Below are 24626 nucleotides of genomic sequence, written 5' to 3'. Positions count from 1 at the left end.
TTTATAAAAAAAAAATTGTAACTATCTTGCTTTGAAACTATAAATTCATTGTTATTTTTTTCGTACAATATATAGAACTCAGCACATTTCAAGAAATTTTCAAAATATGTTTATGTGGAGGCAAAATTATGCAATATACCGAATATTGTCCTTTTAAAAAAATTACTTTTTGCCTTGAAATCCCTTAAATCAAGTTGAATCCCTTACCAATATTACTTTGCCTTCCTGGGTGGTATAAAAAGGCTGCTTCACTGGTGGCCATCGTATGCACATTTTCTCTCCAAAATCTGGGCTCATTTTGGGTAATATTTTGTCATGAAAGTCCACAGTTACTTCTTCCTCTACTTCAAGTTCAAATCTCTACAATTGCAGAATTTTCATTCTAAGAACAACTAGAGTTATTCCATTATTCTAATATTCTTATATTATTCTTTTTTTTATTTAAGGAATGAATTTAATAGCTTCCAATTTTATACGGTATAAACTGGGTTGGGGCAGTTTACGCTTTATAAACCCCGAAGTTGACCAACAAAATATTCCACCTGCCTTCCAACAAATTAAATTTTATAGCTATAAAAAGGGAATCTATATAGGTTCGCGGCACTTCTTCTCACAAACTACATATGTAGTCTAAAAGGATTATAAATTAAACTAAGATTTTTAACTTGGTTATGCCCTTGCAATATTGGAATTAATAGATGACCTCTAAACTGCAAGTATAATTCTTAAAATCATGTGACGTCGACATCACGGGACAAATCTAAATAAGAGGCCCATGGGCCACATCGCTCACTTGAGTAACTTTGTTGATGAAGTTCTTTACCAGATTTCCCCCTCTTACATCTATTGTGACTCCTACCCCACCCCAACCCAAATCTTGATTTTAATAATTTAGAAGCAACACTACCCCAGGATGCTTCCACATAAGTTTCAGCTTTCCTGGTCCAATGGTTCTTGAAAAAAAGATTTTTCTATGATATTTTTCTATATAAAACTTGGATTCCCTATTGTTGCCCTGCCCTACCTCCGAGGGTCAATATTTTAACAACTTAGACTCTACACTACCATAGGATACTTCTACATACGTTTCAGGTTTCTTGGCCAACTGGTTCTTGAGAAGAAGATTTTTAAAGATTTTTCCTATATATTTGTATGTAAAATTTGGATTCAATCTTGTGGTTTCGCCCTATCCCCTCGGGTCATGATTTTGATAATTAAGAATTTATACTACCCCAGGATGCTTTCACATAAGTTTCAGCTTTATTGGCCCACTGGTTCTTGAGAAGAAGATTTTTAAAGATTCTTCCTACATATTTCTATGTGAAATTTGGATCCCCTATTGTGGCCCCGCCCTATCCCGGGGGTCATGATTTTAATAATTTAGAATGTACACTACCCCAGAATGTTTCTACATAAGTTTCAGCTTTCCTGGCCCACTGGTTCTTCAGGAAAAGATTTTTTTTAAGATTGTTCCAATACATTTGTATGTAAAACTTTGATTCCCTATCGTGGCCCCGCCCTACCCCCGGGGGTAATGATTTTTACATTTTAGAAATTATTATTAATAAAATCTTTAAAGATCTTGTCATCAAGTTGCCCAATCCACACATTCGTTTCTCTTTACCCTGCAGACTGACGTAAGTGACGTCATAGACGTAGTGTTTGAATTCTCAGTGCAGAGAGATCAAGTACTCACACCTGTCATGATCAGTTTTATTTCATAATATTTACATTTCCAATAAATTTCCCGTATGATTCTTTACAAAATAAAATGCAGTATATTTTCACATGAACTTCATTAGGTATTTATCACGAATAAGCATGAATATCTCCATTGTCACGTCATAATACTGATCTTGACGTCAATAAATATAGTGCACACTGTTTTATTTTAAAAATGACAGTTGAACGGCGTAAATGAATGGCAAGTCATCAGAAAAATAATGTAAATATAAGAAATGAATTTAATTTTTTTTTTGAAGATCCATGAGGTATATGAACTACAACGCTTCACGCCGGCATATTTATCAAGAAGCGCTAACACGCTTCATGAAATGTGCCGGCGTGAAGCGTCGTAGTTCATAACCTCATGAATCTTCAAAAATTAAATTCATTTCTTAAAAAAACAGGTCACATTCAATGTATCGTGATAAATTTCTGAAGCAGATTTTTTAAAATAAATATTTTTTCGTGTTTAGTAGCAGAGATTTTCTCTATTTAGATTATTTTGAGTGTTTATGTTTTCGTGTGTCACAATTAATTTTCCGCACTCGGAAAATACAAACGTGTAGCGTTTTTATCATGCTTACGTCTACTTCAACAATGTCCTGTGCGATATTGAGGTAAGCTTCACCCTGTGATATTTATGCAGGAAATAATTATGATGAAGGACTGACATTTAATCGTAAATTTAGAAATATTTATTGACAGAATTTTTTCCAAATGAGGTTTTGTCGTTGAAGCTGCCTTGAAATATGCAGGAATTATCCCACCTAAATACTATATAAAATTAAAACAATTGCTTTCAGATAATTTAAACACTATGAATAATCTGAAATATTTGAGTATATTGTGTTATCTATCATATTTATTGTTTCTGCGAAAAAATTCCAAATATGGACTCCTTTATGGACCCATAAACATGAAGAATATTTTTTGATCGATTTAAAACAATTGTTTCTAAACAAAAACGAGTCATTATTATGAATGTTAATATAATTGGCATAGGAACAATCAAGCCTTGATTTAAAAGGTCTTAATGTCTTTTTTAGAATAATATATTCACAGTAAATATTGTTTTTACATTTTAATTTATCCCAAAAGTAATCTATTGCATGTATTTCACCGTTTTCATCAAAAAATCAACATGAAGAATATAAACTCCATACAAACTCTAAACAGGGCGGTATTTGTGGGGCGATATCTTTAAAATAAGTCAAGAAATCCCATGACAGGACCGTTTTAAAATGTTAAGTACATATTAAATTAGTAATAAAAAAAATTCGAAAAAAATTCATTGACAGGAATTTTTTCAGCTAAAGGTCCTGTTCCTCCCCAATAATTTACATTCCCCTTTACCCAAAGATGCTTTGTACTAAGTTTGGTTAAATAGGCCCAGTGGTTAGTGAGAAGAAGTTGGAAATGTGAAAAGTTTACAGATGGACGGACAGACAGACAGGCGGCTAGACGGACGACGGACAATGGATGGTCAGAAAAGCTCACTTGAGCTTTCAGCTCAGGTGAGCTAATAAAAAATCTAAATGTCCCAAACATGTAGAATTACACCACATTACATTTTTTTGTCCCCCGCTCGAAAAGTGGGGGATATTAATTTGGGTTTGTCCGTCCGTCCGTCTTTCTGTCTGTCTGTAACGCTTTCGTTTCCACACGATATCTCAAGAACCAATTGAGCTTTTGCAATGAAATTTAGCATAGCAACTTCCTATGAACTAAAGAAGACCCCTATTGATTTTGAGGTCAAAAGGTGAAAGGTCAAGGTCATAAATAAGCAAATTCTGTCTGTTATAACACTTTCGTTTCCACACGATATTTCTAGAATCGCTATTGCAATGAAATTTTACATAACAACTCCCTGTGGCCTAGGGAAGACCCCTATCGATTTTGAGGTCAAAAGGTCAAAGTTCAAGGTCGAAAATTTATACATTCTGTCTATGTGTAACACTATCATTTCCGGGCGATATTTCAAGAAGATTTTGAGCTTATGCAATGTAATTTTATACTAAAAATGCCTAGGACCTCTCTCACCCCTCTCAAAGTGCCCCGCCCCGTTTGTTTTATTAGTATTTGTAGTATTACATGTCGCTATTTTTAGCAGAGGGGCATGCGGAGAGTTATTGCGTATAAAACAGGTTCTCGGCGGACTTAATACTGTATTCTTATAACATCTATTAGAACTGTTTAATAAAGGCTAAATAAATCAAACACTATGGATTGTGTAAAATTTTGACAATATCGAGCATGAATATATACATGTATGTGACTTCACTTCTGCATATACGTGGCGAAATTTAAAGCGCCTCCGTGGTCTAGTGGTATGTTTCACGCTTCATAAGTGAGAGGTACCTGGATCGAATCTTGGACGATCCTTTTTTTTTTTCTTTTTTTTTAAATGATAGTATTCAGCATGTGAAAAGAAAAATTTATGAGGTTATAAAATCATTATTACAGTGTGATAAATATTCCATATAAAAAGAATCTTCTATACACATAATAGAGAATAAGCAATCAAATCTTTATACGCATATTGACATACATGTATTTTATTTGCATCAGTATACATGTATACATTTAATAATTCTACTAATTCAGTCAGGGGGATCCGACTTTTTCCCTAAGTGGGGGACATGAATTCTATGACTAAGCTTGTTTATATCAGTGAAGTCCTAAAAAGAATCGCCCATCCTGATAAAGTATAATGTATTTTTGTCCCCCGCTTGAAAAGTGGGGTATATTAATTTGGGTCTGTCCGTCCGTCATTCTGTCTGTCTGTAATGCTTTTGTTTCCACACGATATCTCAACCCTTTGAGATTTTGCAATGAAATTTTAGAGAACAACTCACTGTGGCTTAAGAAAGACCCCTATTGATTTTGAGGTCAAAAGGTCAACGTTCAAGGCCATAAATATATACATTCATTTTGTGTGTAACACTATCGTTTCCGGCGATATTTCAAGAGGATTTTGAGCTTTTGCAATGTAATTTTATAGCAAAACTCCCTTAGACCTCTCTCACTCTTCTCAATGTGTCCCGACCTGTTTGTTTTATTAGTATTTATTGTATTACATGTCGCTATTTTTAGCACAGGGGCGTGAAGGAGAGTTATTACGTATAAAACAGGTTCTCGGTGGACTTTATATTCTTATTACATCTATTACATGTAGAACTGTTTAATAAAGATAAAATTTGACACCATGCATTGTGTAAAATTTTGACAATGTCGAACGTGAATCTATACATGTACTGGTATGTGTCTTCATCTTTGCATCTAATTTTCATTGAAGTATAGCACTTCCGTGGTGTAGTGGTATGTCTCCCGCTTCACAACTGAGAGGTCCCGGGTTCGATTCAAAGACGATCCGTTTTCTTTTTTTTTCCGAAATATTTTTTTACTAAATGATAGTATTCAGCATGTGAAATGAAAAATTTATGAGGTCTAGCTTGTACAAACTCATAAAATCATCATTACAGTGTGATAAATATTCCATATACACGTATAAAGAATCTTCTATACACATAATTAAGAATAAGCAATCGAATCTTTATATCCATTTTGACATATTTTATTTACTTCAGTATACATGTATACATTTAATAATTCTACAAATTCAGTCAGGGAGATCCGACCCCCCCCCCCCCCCGAACTGCACATGGTTTACTTTTTCCCTAAGTGTGGGACACAAATTCTCCGAATTAGCTTGTTTATCTTAAAAAATCGCCGATATTTCTATTTGTAACCCTAACTTTGCTGTGTTCAAAGTTGTTTAACTATTTTAAAATTAACGTATAAGGAATGACTATAATTCTTGGCCACATTATCAAGTATAATCTGGTTTGGGTCAGTTTACGCTTTTTTTTATAAAGCGTAAACTGACCCAATCCAGTTATACTCGATAATATGGCCAAGAATTAGAGTCATTCCTTTAATAAAATGAAATCATTAATATGATCAAAAGATAAATTTAAAACATAGGTAATCACAGATTACGAAGCTCACCTCGACGAATGTTATTAGTTTAAGTAATACAAATCAAATATAATATTTTCTTAATACCAGGTAGTTAGTATTTATTCTGATAACAACATTCAAGCAAGTTCTGTTTAGATAGGTCTAAAATTTCATTTGGATTGATCTGTTCCAAAAATTTAACCTGGTCATTCATTTAGAATATGTAAATCAGATCCAGCATCCGAAGCAAGTTTCAATTGTTCATCCTTAGATGCATCATCCATGCAAATGTGGTCTCAGTAGGGAATAACCTTGTCCTTAATCTGGAAAATGTAGATCCAGCATCAGATGCAAGTCTGGTAGTGTCCATCCCTAGATGCATCATCCATGCAAGTTTGGGTCCGGGTAGAATTTATAGTTACTTGGAAATGGAGTTGCTCCAAAAAACTTTCACCTGGTCACTCATCTGGAAAATGTAGGTCAGATCCAGCATCCGAAGCAAGTCTGGTAGTGTCCATCCCTAGATGCATCATCCATGCAAGTTTGGTCCAGGTAGGGTTTATAGTTACTTGGGAATGTACCTGCTCCAAAAACTTTAACCTGGTCACTCATCTGGAAAATGTAGGTCAGATCCAGCATCCGAAGCAAGTCTGGTGGTGTCCATCCCTAGATGTATCATCCATGCAAGTTTGGTCTGGATAGGGCTTATAGTTAATTGGGAATGGACCTGCTCCAAAAACTTTAACCGGGACGCCTGGGGTATAGCATAAGCTCATCTCGACTTTGTCGAGGTGAGCTAAAAAGGATTATTAATGAACATAAGAATATGGTGAAACTTTTCCAACCTTTGAAATTTTGAAACATATAAGATTTTTTAGCTCACTTCAACGAAGTTGGGGGAGCTTATATGTAATACCCTTGGCGTTGGCGTCCCTGGCTAAGGTTAAGTTTTTTGGAGCAGTTTTTTATGTCCTATAATAACTTAACATTGAAGATGTTTCTAGTGTGTTTCATTGTACCAGTCAAAGTTTCGGATGCTGCAATTTCAGCAAAGGAATGACCAGGTTAATGTTTTTGTAGCAGGTTGACATTTTTGGTGTAGGTCTCATTTCCGAGTAATTTTTCTATAAGTCCTATATAGACCAAACTTGCATGGATGATACGTCTAAGAATGCACACTAGCAGGCTTGCTTCGGATGCTGAATCTGACCTACATTTTCCGCATGAGTGAACAGGTTAATGCTTTCATTGCAGGTCTCATTTCTAAGTAACTAAAAGCACTATAGTGACCAAACTTGCATGGATGGTACATCTAAGAATGCATAATACCAGATTTGCTTCGGATGCTGAATCTGACCTACAATTTCCGGTTGAGTGAACAGGTTTAAGTTTTAGGTGCAGTTTTCATTCCAAGGTTACTATGGACCCTGTAATGACCAAACTTGCATGGATGGTACATCTTAGGATGCATACTACCGGACTTGATTCGGATGCTGAATCTGACCTACATTTTCCGGTTGAGTGGACAGGTTAAAGTTTTAGGTGCAGTTTTATTCCAAGGTTACTAGGGACCCTATAATGACCGAGCTCTGTAATCTCTGATTACCTACTATAATTAATTTAATATTTTTAGCTAAGAATAATGCAGAGTTATTTTCCTTAAAATAACAAAGAGCTCTAATTGCAACTGTACTCATATGTTTGTAAGCACTAAACATGTTTTCATACATTGAAAGAAACAATCTATATTTTCTTGAAAAGTGTATCAAATATTTAACTTACAACACAAAATGAATATTTTTAACGTAACATTACGAGCGCAATATGCATCAACTCTAACCTTTATTCTAATTTTTGGTTCATCTGGAGACAGAAGATCCTCTTTACCCAAAGTCATGACAAGAGGCGCGTAGTCGGGATTAGGACTTGTTGGCACACGCGTTTTTATTTCAAAGTAGCTTTTTCTTTTATCTCCTATTAATAAAGAATTACAATTTTATATTGTGCAGGGATTAAAAAAATACACGTATTTCATTTCATTAACAGTATTTATCTTACTTCCTGTCATTTTCATTTCCTTCACCACCGGTGGAATTCCCTATAAATAAGAAGAAATATTTTGTATGTATTAGAGATGGACATATAGAAATGAGAGATCATACTAAACACTTTGCCAAGAAAAAAAAGAAATGTTTGGAAATAGCTCTCTCTCTCTCTCTCTCTCTCTCTCTCTCTCTCTCTCTCTCTCTCTCTCTCTCTCTCTCTTACCCGCTCGGGTTTATGTTGTCTTCCAGTTTGCTGATCTGAGATTTTGGGCAACCCATGTTCACAATCTGCAAGGGACACTAAGAAAAGTCTTTGGTGAGAATTAACCTCTTCAGGTGAAAGACAAGAATCATTACATAAAACAACGCCTCTTCAAACGTTCATTGAAGAAATATTTTATCTTTAAAATTCTATCACGTCTCCATACCGCGTTTTATTCCTTTTTTATTCCATTTTTTAGTTTATAATTTACTTGCCTTTTTTTACATTTTACTTTTCGCTAGTTTGAAATTTATTTGTACAGTTTCTTGTTTTAGATAATCAATGAAATAATTAAAATTCTTACAAGATTTCTCAACACTTTCTTGTTTTTTTCTTATTTCTTTCAAACGTTGACAGATTATATCAATGCTTGTTCTTTTTCCTCTGTCAAAGCACAGACAGTCGGCGGCAAGTTTGTGGTAAGGCAGGGGAACACATGGCCATTTATAAGGTTTCAATCCACAGGAGACGACTTTCGCCATGATGTCGTCTGTTGTCTCACTGTACAACTCTGTATATGGCTCACAGCCGTAAGTGAACAGTGAGTGGATCACGTGACCGATCATCCAAATATCAGTATAAACATCGTATTTATCTTCCCAAAGTGATTCTGGGGCTGACCATCTGGTGGGAATGTTCTCTCCATGAAAATCTGATTAAATAAATGAAATAATTTTAACAGTAATAATTTTAATAATTTTAACAGACACCCCATGATTACCTTTCTTGGTTTTGGACAACATAAGAACGATTTTTTTTCTCTTAAAACACACACATGGGGTCACGAAACATTAATTACCTACCCGCTATATGTCCCGTTTTGGCTGATACTTCGTCGTCGTTAGAGCAGGCCAACTGAAGACTACAGAGGACCGCTCTTTCGTGTCCAGGAGATGGATATTCCCTTATTGCAAAAGAGTTAATGGTAATATCCCTGTGTATTATTTTCTTCTGGTGAAGAAAATTAATGGCACCTCCAACGTCCAAAAGTCGTTCAATCATCCAATCTTCTGATAGGAATTCATTATACTTTCGTGCATGCAAAAGTTTATCGACAAGGAATGTCTGAAACCTTTCAATAACGTAAAACGATAACGGACTTGGGTTAGGGTTGAATGCCCACAATTTCACAATATTCGCAGTTTTGCCTCCATGTATTGTCCTTAATACATCAAATTCATTCACTAATCGGTTACTTTCGATCACATTCTTACAATTTTGAATTTGAATACCTGATATTCCTGGTACTTTAATTGCCATACGCACTGGGTTTTTAAATAATCGACCGCCGGATACCATCCAATGAGAATGATCTGACAGTTTTGGAAGATTTTCTCGATCTTGGTTATGAACGACTAGCCCTGGAATTGCTCTTGCAATATAGGACTCGGCTAGCTCAATCATTGTTCCCTCGGAGAGATTCAAGCTAGAAATAAATGGTTGCGCTACTGTAGCGTTTACGGACAACAGAAAGTCAGACATTTCTTCGGGGAGTTGTTGGCCACGTGCAAAAAAATCAATGATGTGAAAATTTTCCGTTTCTATCTGAGAAACTAAAAACAAATAGACTTATTAGAGTTTGTTACTTTGATATAATCCTATATAACAACTGATTTCTGTAGGTCCGACTCATTCAGCCATTTAACAGGTTGGAGAGAATACATGTACTCGAAATCTGGTATTATCCGTGAAATCGTGTAATACCCGATACTAGGGTAAGGTTGAATCTGCAAAATCGGGTATAGGAGGTGTAATCACCTAATAAAACTTAAACAATGGGATGGCGCATGTTGCTGAGTTAGCTTTCATCTAGATACAAATGTTTTACTTGAGCGTCAAGATTAATGCGCTCAGGACACAAAAAGGCGTTCGATTTGCTTTATATTTTTCATAATTTTGAAAGTATACGCATCTTCCTCATGTTCATCCCCAACACAACCGAATTATAAAGTATCAGAATTCGGGAATTTATAACAATTCCACATCAACACGACAAACATGAACAATTTGTAAATAAATCAAATTATACGGAAACACATTTCACACACTTGTTAGATATGATGCCAGATATAAACAAGGGACTGTCTATCGTATCTAATTATGCGTCATTAATTACTTAGTACTTTCACATTCATCTTGTGCATAAAATTAAATTTAATTATGAATGTACAAATAATGTAATGATAAAAATGTCTAAAATTTCGGCAAAAAAATCCTCAATCTCTTTTTTTTGAAAATCTTTTTTTTTATCATTTTTAACATGTCTTTAACACTTTAGCAGAGATAGTGATAGTTTCAGGAATAAAGTTTATGAGAGAAAATAACTGTTGATCATTTAATTTCGCTAAGTCATCAATATTTTACCATTTCTTGGCGACTTAAAAAAAGGGGGGCTAAAGGCTGACAAAACAACCTTGACTGTGTTAAGCAACCTGTTATTTTCTAACACATTATGATACTACTACAAGTAGTGAAAATAACTGAAATTCGTTTTTATTTTTTTAATATATTCGATCAGTGCTTACTATCAGTTCAAGATATATATATATATATATATATATATATATATATATATATATATATATATATATATATATATATATATATATATATATATATATATATATATATATATAAAAATATAGTTTACTAATATTCCTACGCTCGCTCCCTCCTCCCTCCCAAGCTTTTTTTTTTATCTAAACATGTTTGATAACAGAGAATTTCTAGGTCATTCTTCGGTTGATATTTTTTCACCGATGAATTGATTATACTATATAAACAATTCTATTAATTCATGTTAATTGTTTGTTAAGATTACAGAGCTCACCTCAACGAATGTTGTCTTTAAGTAAGGCAACGTCACACAATTAACCAACAAAAAGTGTACATTCCAAAAATGAAAATATTTAATCAATTTTGATCTGATACTTTGAAATAGACCTACATAAAAAATTTAAACTATGTTTTCTTCATGAAAATGTAACAAAATCCAGCATCTGAAGCAAATTTGAGTTTTCATCTCTTGATGCAACATTTGTGCAAGTTTGGTTTATACAATGTTTTATAAACGTTATAGTTTTTTTTTTTTGGTAATAGACCTGCACTCATAGCTTTTACCTGGTCTATTATCTGTAAAATGTTTGTCGAATTCAGCATCCGAAGCAACTCCATTAGTGTGCTTCCTAAGATGTATCGTCCGTGAAAGTTTGCTCATTATAGGGCTCATAGTTATTTGTAAATGAAACATGCACGAAAAACTAACATTTTCACTCATCCACGAAAAGTAGGTCAGATTCAGCATCCGAAGCAAGTCTGATAGTATGCATCCTTATATGTATCATCCATGCAAGTTTGGTCAACATAGGGCTTATAGTTACCTTAAAATGACGCCTGCACCAAAAGTTTTTACCTGTTCAATCAACCAGAAAATGTAGGTCAGATTCAGCATCCGAAGCAAGCCTGGTGGTATGCTTCCTTAGATGTATCATCCATGCAAGTTTGGTCAACATAGGGCTTATAGTTACTTGGAAATGAAACCTGCACCAAAAACTGCACCAAAAATGTTAACCTGCTCCAAAAACATTAACCTGGTCATTCCTTTGCTGAAATTGCAGCATCTGAAACTTTGACTGGTACAATGAAACACACTAGAACCATCTTCCATGCATGTCTAATCAATATAGGACATAGAAGTACTTAAAAAGAAAACTGCTCCAAAAAACTTAACCTTAACCTGGGACGCCGACGCCGACACCGACGCCGAGGGTTTTACATAAGCTCCCCAACTTCGTTGAGGTGAGCTAATTAATCATTTGCATGTGTGTATTATTAAATGACGGATTTTCAATCCCTGGCCGGATTCTGCTCGTATTTTGATGTACGCATGCGTGGAAATGGACGGTTGATTCTCGTTAGAAGGCATATTTTTTGAAATCTTCAGTGAGTTTTAGGGTGTATTTTGACCTAGAAAAAGGAAAGTTGATGAAGGGAGGGAAGGGGAACCAAGGTGAATTATTATCATCGGATGGGTCGACCCCAAAACCAGAGGCCAAGTCATCAATAACAGGGACGGGTGAAGTCGACCGAAACGCGGCAGGAGTGATGTCAAAGGTAAATAATGTAAACAATGTGCAATCAGTCGATCCACCACCGGCTCGTTCGAACACTGCTACTAGTACTAATTCTAGTTAGAGACCCGCATGGGTTAATCAGTTGTTTAGGGGGATTGGAGGCATTGACTTAAAATCATCGCGAATTGACAAAATAAGCGATGACCTGGAATCGGTGGTGCTATCCATGGATTCGCTTCAGAAACGTGTATCCAGCGTTGAGAGTCATACCGGTAAACTGGGACATACCATGGGGGACCTACGTAAAACGCAAAGTAGTCTATGTGAGCAGAGACATGGTTTAATATGTCTCTGGGCAGAGCTAAAATTCAATTCAATTTATTCACTCAAAACCATGAAACTGGTACGTGAGGTACAAAAACATATAAAACATATACATACATATAATCCAGTGGGTCAAGCAGAAGGTGATAATTAAGGAGAACAGACAATACTATTAATTTTAGAGATAAATGTATATAATTGTTTCAAAGAATCAACATCAATTTGGCACATGATTTCAAAAAACTTGATGATATTTGGATTAGAGCAAAATTTTTGGTTCAAATAAAGTTTCCTTAGTTGGTGTAAAGCACTACATTCTGAAATATAATGATACTCATCTCCTATCTGGTTACTACTGCATAAGCTTAGCTACAAACTCTTTCATTTCTTTGAGTACCATTCCATCTACCTCTTTCAATTGGGAGGTGGTTATTTGTGGTTCTAAACTTAACAAAAGAGCAAGAGGCTGAGAAGACAAAGGTAATTAATGAGCAATTAAGGAAACAGGTCACAGATCTCAATAACAAAATTCTTGACCTTCAGAGTCGAAGCATGAGAGACAACTTATTGTTTTTTGGCCTCGCTGAATACCGTGGTAATAGAAGAGAGAATTGTGAAAGACTCATAAATGACTTTTGTGAAACCGAGTTGAATATATCTGGAGTTGGAAACTACATTGAGCGTGCCCATCGATTGGGAAGATTCAGCAATCAAACAGTGCGGCCTATTGTTGTGAAATTTTCCAGCTTTAAGGAACGAGAAAAGGTTAGGATATGTGCATTCAAATTGAAAGATACAGGCTTTAATGTAAAAGAGCAGTTTCCAGTTTTTCTAGTGGATAGGCGAAAAGCATTATTCCCGGATATGCAGAGAGCCTTCCAGAATAACAGACGCGCAGTGCTGAGTGTCGATAAGCTATGCATAGACGGACGTCTATACAGAGAGAATGGAGAGGAGGAAGAGGCCAGGGAAAATAGAGCGAGGAATTCCAAGAATGTAAAGCCCGTAGCGAGTCAAACACAGGGTGCCGAAAATTGGGGAAGTGATGCATAGGGGACAGTGGAGAATGATTGTTTAACTAAAAGTCATTAGTTGGAACATAAACGGAGGGTTTTCCTCTAAATTCACCGATAAAAATTTTCGTTGTTTTATCCTATCGTATGACATCATCCTTTTAACGGAATGCTGGATCGAAAAAGTAGTTCTCTGTTGAGGTGGAAGGATTTTATAGTTTTGTTTTTCCTAGAAAATTTTCGAAAGCTAAAGAAGGTGGAGGTTGTATTATTTTGATTCATAAAAATATTAAGCAATATGTATCTTTTCTTGAAAATATGTATGACACTATTACATGTATATGGCTTAAGCTTGATAAATGTATATTACAAAGCCCTGAAGATATGTATAGGGCTTGCAAAGTGTGTATACACCACCAAGTAGTTCTAATTTCTACCAAACTTATGATTGCGATATATTTAGTGATCTCGAAAACAAAATTGTTGAATATATGAATTTTGGGAAAGTTTTGTTGATTGGTGACACAAATGCAAGAACAGCAAGCGCAAATGATTTCATAATGCATGATATATTGTATCATAGGTAGGTGTGATTTCTTTTGTCAAAAGTGTGGGTTTTCTGTATATAACCCACACTTTTATATAGCTCCGCCCATCGAGTCGGGACAAAAGAACTGTTTATAAAACGATCATGCACGGTTTTTTATATGAAAAAATCATACCAAATTTAGGAGAGTAAAAAGGAGGAAAACTTTTCAATTGTATACAGCATTTTTTTAATAAATAACAGTTAATAACGGCCATTAATACTCCGGAAGCCCTTGGATTCTAGAGGTTTTGTAGGGTAAAAATAAGGTCTACCGAGTAGACATTTTAAACATTTTCTCGACAAAACTATGTTTTATGCTTTGACAATTTTTTTGGGAGGGGGAGCGCGTCAGGTGCGCCCCCTTAAATCCGCCACTGCAACTAATTTTTCACATATGGTAAAAACATTGCATAGATAGATTTATAGGTACATGAAAATATCAAAAAAGATAATAACTTATGCATACTTTTAATTAAATCATTAAAAAATTAATAATTCAAAATTGACTTTTACGATGTTATGTTTTAAGGACAGGTAACTCGGGTGTGAAAAATGACCAACTAAGTGCCGATTTATGAGTTATCGTTTATAGGAATGCAGAGGCGTAATCACAAACTTAAAAGTGGGGGCGGGAGGCTTAACTCAAAAAATTCCTTGACAAGCCAAAAAAAAAGGGGGGGGGGATTTTCAAACACAAAAATTCTATTTCGTTGGGGGGGGGGGGGTTTAGACCTCCCAAGCAATGTTCAAATTGGAAAAAATTGGGGGGGGGGGGCTAAGCCCCACCTAGCCCCCCGGTGCCGATAACTATGGGCAAAATTATAAATAATTAAAAATCCAGATGTTTGCCAAAACGTATTTTGTGAATATGTGTTAAACAAGAAATGGGATTCAGAAACTAAATAGATAACTTTCTGATGTCAACACATGGGACGGGGCAGCTTGTGATTCTCATTTTATTTTGTTAAATCACAGATGCTGAGTGAAACAGAAAACGTCTGAACTTAAATTTATGACCCATAATCCCTATCCCAAAATGGGGAAAACAAGAGGTCTTGACAGATTTAATTACTATATATACAACTATTTATTCAAGAGAAATGCTTACTCAGATGTCATTGAAAATAAAATACCATAAAATGAGGTTTAATTTTATTTCAACATAGCTGTGATTTTGTTCTACATTAAGTGGGGGGGGGGGGGGGGGGGCAAGAGTATGTCTGTGCCCCCCCCCCCGATCTGAAAGGGGGGGGGGGCTAATGCCCCCGCTGCCTCCCCCCCCCCCCCTTTGACTACGCATATGAATATATATATTTTTACAAGTACATGATTATCTTAATTGTGTTACTAGGCAAGAAGGGGAACGAACGAGTATAAAAATTTAATCAGGTTAGAACTAAGAAGGAGGATAGATTTCAGTTATTATTTTAATTAAAAATTTTAAATATATGGTTTACTTATACTACTGAGTGAAATTTAATGAAACTTTCACAGGATCTTTGTTACATATTGCCATTGTGCACCTCCTATTTTACTTTTTTGATCGACACGTACTTTAAATTTCCCATAGCAAAACATGGACATTGCCATTATATGTTTACTTATGACGTGACATCTAGAAGCTTCTGGATAACATTTGATAGGTCGAGTTATTCCTCTTTACACATTACCGTAAAACAATGTATAGCAACTAGGGATGCCAACGAATATTCGAATATTCGAATATTCATTCGATGAGTTGATATTCGAATATAAATTCATGATTCGAATATTCGGATTTTAAGTATACAAGCATCAAAAAGAAAAAAAAATCTGGCAAAAACTGAAGTTTTATCAGAAATTGAATTAAATTCTCATCGTTGACCAATAATAAGATTTTATTTAAAACAAAATTAAAATACACTCCTCTTGGATTACCTTAAAGGTGTGAAGAATGTGTCTATTAAAATGATATAATTATTCATTTGGTCATTTAATTAGAGATATAACAGTGTCCAGTACTTATAATTAGTTTGTATTGTTGAAAGGGCACATTTTTGTTTATGCATACATCATTTAAAATCATTATCAGGAAATTAATTACCTAAAAGTAATTGCTTTTAATGTTTGTCCATTAGATAATTGTGCTGTGTGGTATAAATCTGTAGGGTTATCAGTGTACACTTTGGTAAGATGATTAATTAATCTGTAACTTATTAAAAGAATCTTTTGAATTTTCAGGGGGAATTTCTTTTTATTACATTTTGGATATAAACTCTTCATATATTCTGAAAAATATTTTATTTACTACTGATTGAAATTTAATGAAACTTTCACAGAATCTTTATTACATATTGTCATTGTGCACCTCCTATTTTACTTTTTTATTCGACACGTATTTTAGGTTTCCCATAGCAAAACATGGACATTGCCATTATATGTTTACCTATAACGTCACATATAGAAGCTTCTGGATAACATTTAAGTGGACGAGTTATTCCTCTTTACACATTACCGTAAAACAATATATAGCAACACATGGACATTATGGGAGGCGGGGGGTTCATTTAGTGAGCTCATTGCTAACAGTATCTCTAGAGTTTTATAAAAGTCATTAAAAATAGAGAATAATATATACCCTTTTGATCACAAGTACTGTTTTGTGGTTTAATTTACTAAGTGTGTGATATTGACGTCACAATAGCCGTATCAGCCCTGCAGGGCTTATATGGATTTGCGGGACTGATATAGGTTATCAGCCCTGCAGGACTGATACGGCTATCGTGACGCCAGCCATATCGAATGTGCAAAAAACCTGAATTTATTACTAAGTTTGTAATAAACACTGTTAAACAAGCTAACATATGAAATAACTAAAAGAAAACTGTGACATATTGTCTAGCGATATTAAAAAATGCGTAAAATAGACCACAGTTGGTAAAATCTACCTGTGTATCAAATAGTATGATAAAGAAAGGAAGTGGCTACATATATTCCCAAAAAGTAGCTGCACAAGAGTGCCCAAGGCGCAATTGAACTCTATTATTTAAGTTGTTCATAAACTTAAAACTGTAAGAAATGTGAAAACTTGACTATGTAATTCATATTTCAATATTACTTTGCCTCGATCTACATTGAGAAATTCAATGTATTATAAGCTCATGAAAAGATGTACATATTATTTGACTTCTATTTATACCCCCCCCCCCAAAAAAAAAAAACCAAACAAGAAAATCCTGTTCACATGACTTCTCGCTCTCAATTTTCATACAAATGCATAAAATACAGGTAAAATCGCATATCTTGTATCGATAAATATTTACATTCAGTGTAATTTTCTAACGCGCGGTATTCAATTTGTCGGCACGGCCAGGTGTGTTATAGGACAGAAGACATCCAAAAATATGAATTCAATGCTTAAAAATGCACCCAAAAATTTTATTGTGTCTTTGAATAAAAAATTCCTTGTTAAATTTACATAAAACAGATACTCACCTTAAATTATAGCTATTTTCAACCTGTTTTCCCGTGGGTATTTATTTAATCTCATTTTATTTTCTTCTTTATAATAACTTTTGTATTATTATGGCAGAGCTATACAATTATGGCTTGCTTATACTGTACTTTTTAACTGTTAGGAATAATTTATATTTCACGTGAAAGGGACGCCATACATTTTTCAGTACAAATACATAACACGACGTTAGTCGTTTGATTTCTTTAAAGTTTCACATATTGTGAATAGTGTACATGGAATACTTTAATGGGAAATAAAGACAAATTAAGTGTAGTTATTTGTTTTTAGAAATTACATTGAAAAAATAATAACGCCATTGAGTTTTCTTTGTTACCCCAGCAGTGTTTGTCGTGTGATTGTAAACTTATTTGACAACCATATAAATTGGGTAACTGGCATAATGCGCCGTTGCTTTATTCTTTAGTTTTATAAAAAGTTGCACGGAATACCCGATTTCGCGGATGTAGCAGTCTATATATGTCCACAATGAGAGTTTATTTAATTTACTTGTTATTTATTTTGTACAAACTGTTGAACACTTCTAATTCATCCTGTTATAATATCTCATGTAGGGAAAGGGCGATTTAAGTTTTTAGAACTTGTGTCCAATCCCATTGTATATATTTTGTGCAATGAAATATGTTCAAACAAACCCTAATATATATATCGGGTATTATACGCGATTTCACGGATAATACTAGTACCCGATTTCTAGTATTCTCTCCAACCTGTTTAAGGTATGAATCATTATGATGAATTGACATACAATATACATACATTTTCTTGCTATAAATGCTATTCCACTAATAACAAGATGTCCAAGTTGCTTGAATTCAGGATCTGTCCTTCTCTTTTCAATATTTTTTTGGTGAAGTATTGAATGCAAAAAACTAATGAACCTCTTACACATTTGTGGTGGATTGCTTGTCATCTAGAAAAAAAGTTAAATCAAAATACTAATTAGTAATTTTCAATTAGCCCCTTGACAATGGAATAAAAAGTAATGCTCAAACACTTCTTTCTTACCTTTGTTAAGATTCCCAGAGTAACAACATATTGGTCTGCAACAGTCCCATTACTTCCTATCTTCTCGAGTGACAAATCATGTCCCGAGGATGTAAAAGAATCGTCCAAACTTTGAAAAATATCCCTTAAATGTGGCCCATACTTAAACTTCCCCATGGTTGCAGCCAAAGCCAAACCTCCCTGAACCATCTGGTAATCTAATGGTTCCTCCTTTTTTATTCCTTTTCTAGAAATAGCAGTTTTCCATACTTTTTCTATTGTTTCGCAACTCTTATTAATGTTGTTAAACATCGCTTTTTTTACTTTTCTGTAGCAGCAGTGGAGCATTACGGCTATCGCACAACTTCGAAGCACAGTTGGAACTGTCATCACAATCATTTGAAGAGAATCTTCTTCTTGAGAATTTTGCAAAAATTGTGCAATGTTTTTCAGACACAATTGAATGACTTCCACCGAATATTCATTGAGATCTATCTCCATTAATAATTTTTGAAGAGATCTCAAAACACAATTCTGAAATTTAATTTCGTCAATAGAAAGCAGCGTTGAGAGCGATGTAATGTCTTTGGATTTCTGAAGTTTTGGCACTAATTGTGTCTCTGCAAATCTCAGGATGTCTTTTCCTATTGCTCCTTTATTGTTTTCCAGAAAAGAAATAAAGTCATCGGCGGTCAAATCTTTGATGTTTCCTACAAAATTAATGTTGATTAAGTGTGATTAATTAATAAGAAACATGATTCCTTTGCATTTAAATGCTTATAAATTCAACTTGTTGTTCGCTTAACTAAAATTCTATAATACTAGACTAAGTATTGCATGTTATAGTTGGTTAGTTTAAAATATATTTAATGATTTAATTCATTTAATGAAATGGATTGAACAGCAGGCATAAATGCCTATGATCGTTCTCTCCATGGGAGATATAGTTGGTTACATCACCATTTTCTTTGAAGATCAGACTTTGTAATATCTGTGGTTCTGGTTTGTCCGTTTGTCTGCAAGTCTCTACACTGACAAACGGATCTTCCATTTCAGGATAATCGTAGGCGTAGTCATATTTATTGTTATCAGCCATTATGCTTTCTTCCAGTTATCTGCAATTAAGAATATTAAAAATTCATTTATACCTGGATGATGCAACACTCTCCCCTACCATCACATTTTTGTCCCTCGCTTTCATTGAAAGTGAAGATTTAAATTTCGGTCTTTTGTCAGTTCGTCCATCAGTCCGTCTGTATTTCTTGTGTAAGATCTTTTGCAATGAAATATTACACAATATTATACAATTCCCTATGCCCCAAGCTAGACCTCAGTTGATTTTTAGGTCAAAGGCCAAGGTCAATAATTATGTTTAAAACTTTCGTTTCCGCAAATCTCGAGATACCTTTGAGCTTTTGCAGTGAAATTTTATATCACAACTCCCTATAACCAATAGATGACCCCTATTAATTTGAGGTCAAAATGTCAAAGGTCAGGGTCGTAAATTCATACATCCTGTGTTTTACAGTGTATATATCAGGGATGGGGTCAATTACATAGGAAAGTAATTAATCAAATTACAGTTACTTTCCCAAAACTTTCAATTAAATTACCATTACATGGATTTTGAAATGTAATTAATTAAATTACAATTACTTTGCAAATGTAAATAATTAAATTACACATTACATTCAAGAAAACATGTATAAATTTTAACGGAAATAGTCATGTGTACACATTTCTAATCCTTTATATTTATTATCAGATTATTTTACAACATGTTTTTACAATAATATTTTTAAGATGTTCATACAATTTTCAATAACTGTGTCTCCTGACCTACATCTATTAGCTTTAAAGATTTTCCTGCCACACTGAAGATTCTGTTTACTGGGGTATTTGTGACAGGAATACATAGATAATTTAAAGTCAAAGGTGTGTGTGTATAATAATACCAAGAGACAAGGTCAAAATGTGTGAAAAATATCTATAATTAAGGAATATGTATATGACCCCAGGGCACTTGATAATAACTTCTAACACAAGCTGAAGATGTTGCAAACAAGAGGATTAAGGACATACGCAACGTATCTCACCTACTGATAATTTTTCAAGATATTCTAAATTTAAACTTACAATATCATTAAATGTTCTTATACATAAATTCAGCATGCGTTACCAGGGGTTTTGAAAAGATATCAAATTGTGAAAAATTTTGCATTATTCAAAGAAAAATACACAAAAATTACAAAAAATTAGGGGCACTGTTATATTAAATATTCTATTAAATGCATAATTTTTTTTTTCAAATATTTGTATTATTTTTAAGCTGGAACAGTATATAAATAATATGTAGTTAGGGGGTTGTCGTCTTTTTTTTGAAATATAATATTGATAAATAATACTTGATTGTGAATCCTTATTTTTCATTATAATTTCATTGATTATCATGTTCATGTATTATTTATACCTACTATTGTATCTTGACCAATTATACAAGTAGAGGGTGTACATAGGCATTGCCTGTTGCCCAATCCTGATTGAATTACTCAATAAAAATATGTTTAAAGTAAAAATTACAAAACATAAATTCCAGATTTTTTTTTCATCAAAAATGGTTTTAGAAGAGGTATACAAATCCATATAGAGACATTAAAAGTATTGCACACGGATACTTCATTTAGTGGAACTCTTCAACTCCAGGGAAGAACCCAATAAATTTCAAACTACATTGCGTGTGACCTTAAAAGCAATTGGACTACTTATCTTGATATGGATTAATTAATTAAAATATCAAATTATAAATTTTATTTCTTCACTTTACAAAGATTAATTTGATTTAAAAGTTTTAAAGAAAATAAATTAGGACAATATTTAACAAGCAATATACTTGAAAAGGGAAATATTATTATGTTAAAATTCTTTTTCAGAAATTCTACTATCAGAATATTTGCTCCAAAAAATTAGTTAACATTTCTTAAATAATGTTTATGAGATGGTGGGGGAGTGGAGGATTTTTTCATTTATTTAAAATCAGTACAATTGAATGTAATTGAAAAGTAATTGTGAATTACATGCCTTTTTGGAAAGTAATTAAATAAATTACCAAGACTTTATTCTCATGAACTGTACAAAACAGTATAGAGAGGATATTACATTAAATATTTACAGTGAACAATTAACTTGTAATTGAAAATTTGGCCAACTACACATTACTTTCAATAACATCAAAACTTGTAATTAATTACAGTCAATTACAATGAAGCGCACTGAAGTGGTAAAATTTTCCATTTGGATGAAACGTTCTGAGTCATGTTTTGAACGTCAATTATAACATTACGACACACCCATTTCTTTAGAAACAAGAAAGGAATACTCGTCGTAATGTTTCAGGATACTACACTTTCCGCGAAAAGCAACATGAGTTACACTGAAATGAAGATTTTTTTTTATAATAAATAGCTACGTATAGAGTTCCCGCTTATGTAAAACACGCAAGCAACGAATTTGTACATAGTTTTGATTTTATCATGTTTATTGGAGTACGCATAGCACATGTATCAATCGAACACGTGCTTACTCGGTGTTTAGTAGACCGTCAATTTCATTTGATGTTATATTTACGAAAAACCTGTTCTACAGGTATTCGATTGAATCGTTTGACCGATTTTTCTTTTCTAAAGAAATGGGCGTGTCTTAAGATAACTCAAAACCTTTCATCCAAACAGAAAATTTTACCACTTCAATGCGCTTCATTGTACCATTACCCCATCCCTGGTATGTATAAAACTTTCAATCCCGGGCGATATCTCAGGAGGCTTTTGAGTTTTTTTTGCAATTAAATTTTCCGTAAATACTTAACTCCCTTTGGTCTCGCCCATTCTTAAAGTATCCGCACCCCACGAGTTTCGCACATGCTCTACTTTTTTCATTATGCAGGGGACACAGATTCTCTTACTTTTCTTTTCGGGGATTCCCCAGTAATTTTCTCAACACAATATGTCAAGCTTTAAAGCCCCATTTGGATATGAAAGCTTTTGATTTTAACAATGCATGAGATCAGAGAGATGTTTTCTCTGTGTGTCTGCTCCGCTCACTCAGGTAGAACACATTGCTATACGCTCAAATATGGAATGTATATATAACGATTGTTCCATCTATACATGTATTTAAAAGAACACGTTTGAAAAATATTAGATAAACCTTTCCTCAGATCATCCCTATACATAATCTGGGTCAAAATTTAAGGTGACGTGACTGCACACCCAAAAAAAACCCAAAATCTTTCGTTAGAAAATAATTTAAACATACCACTAGCAAGCAGGTGTATGTTTTTCCTGAATAAATCTTCAAAAGATTATTAATTAATCTTATTTCTATGTTAACACTGCTTCCTCTCAAAAATAACTTTGCAGAATTTAGAATTGGGTCAGACTTATGAACTGCCTCGAACTTTCATCCTTTGTCTGTCAATCTCAAATGTTAATCCGTTATACGTGCAGTGTTTGAGACAGACCTTCAGTTTTATTGTCTACATATTTATATGTATGTTCCTCTGTTATTATGCAAGACCGAAGCCAAGTCAACTGAGCTAGTTTTTTGATGGATTAAAAATAAAATAACAACAGTAGTGAAAGTGAAAAAATGTCATTTATTGAAGTAAATGACGCAAAACAAAATATAAACGTATTATAAGGGGGTCAGACCAGACTAGAAAAAACTTTGAAAGAATACAAAAATCTTTGGTATCATATTATGCAATCTGACCCCCTAAAATTACATATATCATAAAGCAGGCACTGATATGCCTGTCATCAAAAAAGGGTGGGTTAAAAGAAAATAAACGCCATATTCTATGTATTTGCTAACTGGAATAATGTTGTCCTCTCCATTTCCTTTTTTTAAATATCGGAGAAAGCTTAACTATTGTAGATAATATCTTTGAGACGCTTTTGGTCAAATTCGTTTCCAGTTTGTAATAATAAGCTTTTCGCAAATTCTACGATGTTTACAAGACAAAAAAATGTTAATAAGACCTAAAGTTGTGCCCGTTTTTTACCATTTTCAGATCATAGCATTTATACTCACTTTCACAACTCATGGAAGTCATAAACCGGTCAACAGAAGATGCTTTCCTCTAGTCTCGTGATACAAGTGTGGTGTTTCAGTATTTCGTGTTTTCTCTAGTTCGTTACTGGATTAATAAAACTGATCACCGTGTGTTACTTCTCCTATAAAAATATCTTCTTTCCTTATAATTCGTAGGAGAAGGTGAAAATTACAACAGATATTACGCCAAGTGCCTACGATGTAGTTTCGTAAGAGGGGGCATGAAAGCAGATTGCTCAGTTCCAGGAATTTAAAATGATTTACGTAATAGGAAGTCTTATTCACAATGGGATCCCAAGCATTACTAAATTAAAGTTTCGATTTCACCAAACAGCATTTTATACAGTTTCTTTTTTTCCGATGAAGTTCTGAGATTTTTAATTTTGTAATATTAATATAATGATACTAAATGTAACGTATACTTTTCTTTCGAAACATACACAATGTTTAGGCCCATTTACATTTTCGAAGGCGAGGACAGGCTATATTGGCTCACAAAAGATCCATGCAAACACATACTACCTTCTGTTATGCATCAAATTTGTTTGTATTAAACATATGAAATTAACGAACATTGTTCAAGATCAAACTTTCATAAAACAATACAAAATAAAAATAGCAGAACAAAACAAAGACCTCTAAAACATCAGAGCTAGGATCAGGAGCCACGGAGGAGTGAGCATCCCTTGACGACCGATCACACCCGCCGTGTGCTCCTTGCCATTATCGGAAAATAACAAAAAATATTGTCGTCAATTCAGTGCATAAATAATGACTTACAATTAAATTATAAACGTCAGTCAGCATTTGACTCAATGATATATTGTATTTGCTGACAAGGTCATTGTATCGACCATAGAACGTACGAAATGAGGACTGAACGAGACTGCTGATGTTCCTGTTTCTTCAACTTGTTTGTCAATAATTTACTTCGTTTTAGAAATTGTTTATAGGTAGAGCATGCTCTTGCGTATCGAATCAATTCAGACATATAAACTCCTAATGCAGGAGATGAAGGTACATGT

General features: G+C 33.9%; 1 protein-coding gene across 1 annotated transcript in view; it reads right to left on the bottom strand.

The window, feature by feature from the left end:
• The window catches only part of LOC134233858 (uncharacterized), a 57672-nt gene extending 38073 nt beyond the window's left edge, over positions 1 to 19599 (bottom strand). The window contains exons 1-9 of the mRNA XM_062715940.1: positions 19453 to 19599; positions 18514 to 19202; positions 18265 to 18418; positions 8796 to 9545; positions 8297 to 8644; positions 7954 to 8030; positions 7744 to 7783; positions 7526 to 7659; positions 208 to 360 (exon numbers count right to left, since the gene is read on the bottom strand). Of these exons, the coding sequence (XP_062571924.1) occupies positions 208 to 360; positions 7526 to 7659; positions 7744 to 7783; positions 7954 to 8030; positions 8297 to 8644; positions 8796 to 9545; positions 18265 to 18418; positions 18514 to 19202; positions 19453 to 19588 (2481 nt within the window). The 5' untranslated portion in view covers positions 19589 to 19599. The remainder of the gene's footprint in view (positions 1 to 207; positions 361 to 7525; positions 7660 to 7743; positions 7784 to 7953; positions 8031 to 8296; positions 8645 to 8795; positions 9546 to 18264; positions 18419 to 18513; positions 19203 to 19452) is intronic.
• Between the last annotated feature and the right edge of the window lie 5027 nt (positions 19600 to 24626).

The sequence above is a fragment of the Saccostrea cucullata genome, unplaced genomic scaffold (genome assembly GCF_032062105.1).
Source record: "Saccostrea cucullata isolate Sc308-1 unplaced genomic scaffold, CSIRO_AGI_Scuc_v1 ctg1964, whole genome shotgun sequence".
NCBI classification, from domain to species: Eukaryota; Metazoa; Mollusca; class Bivalvia; order Ostreida; family Ostreidae; genus Saccostrea; species Saccostrea cuccullata.
This window is presented reverse-complemented; position numbering and strand designations above follow the sequence as displayed.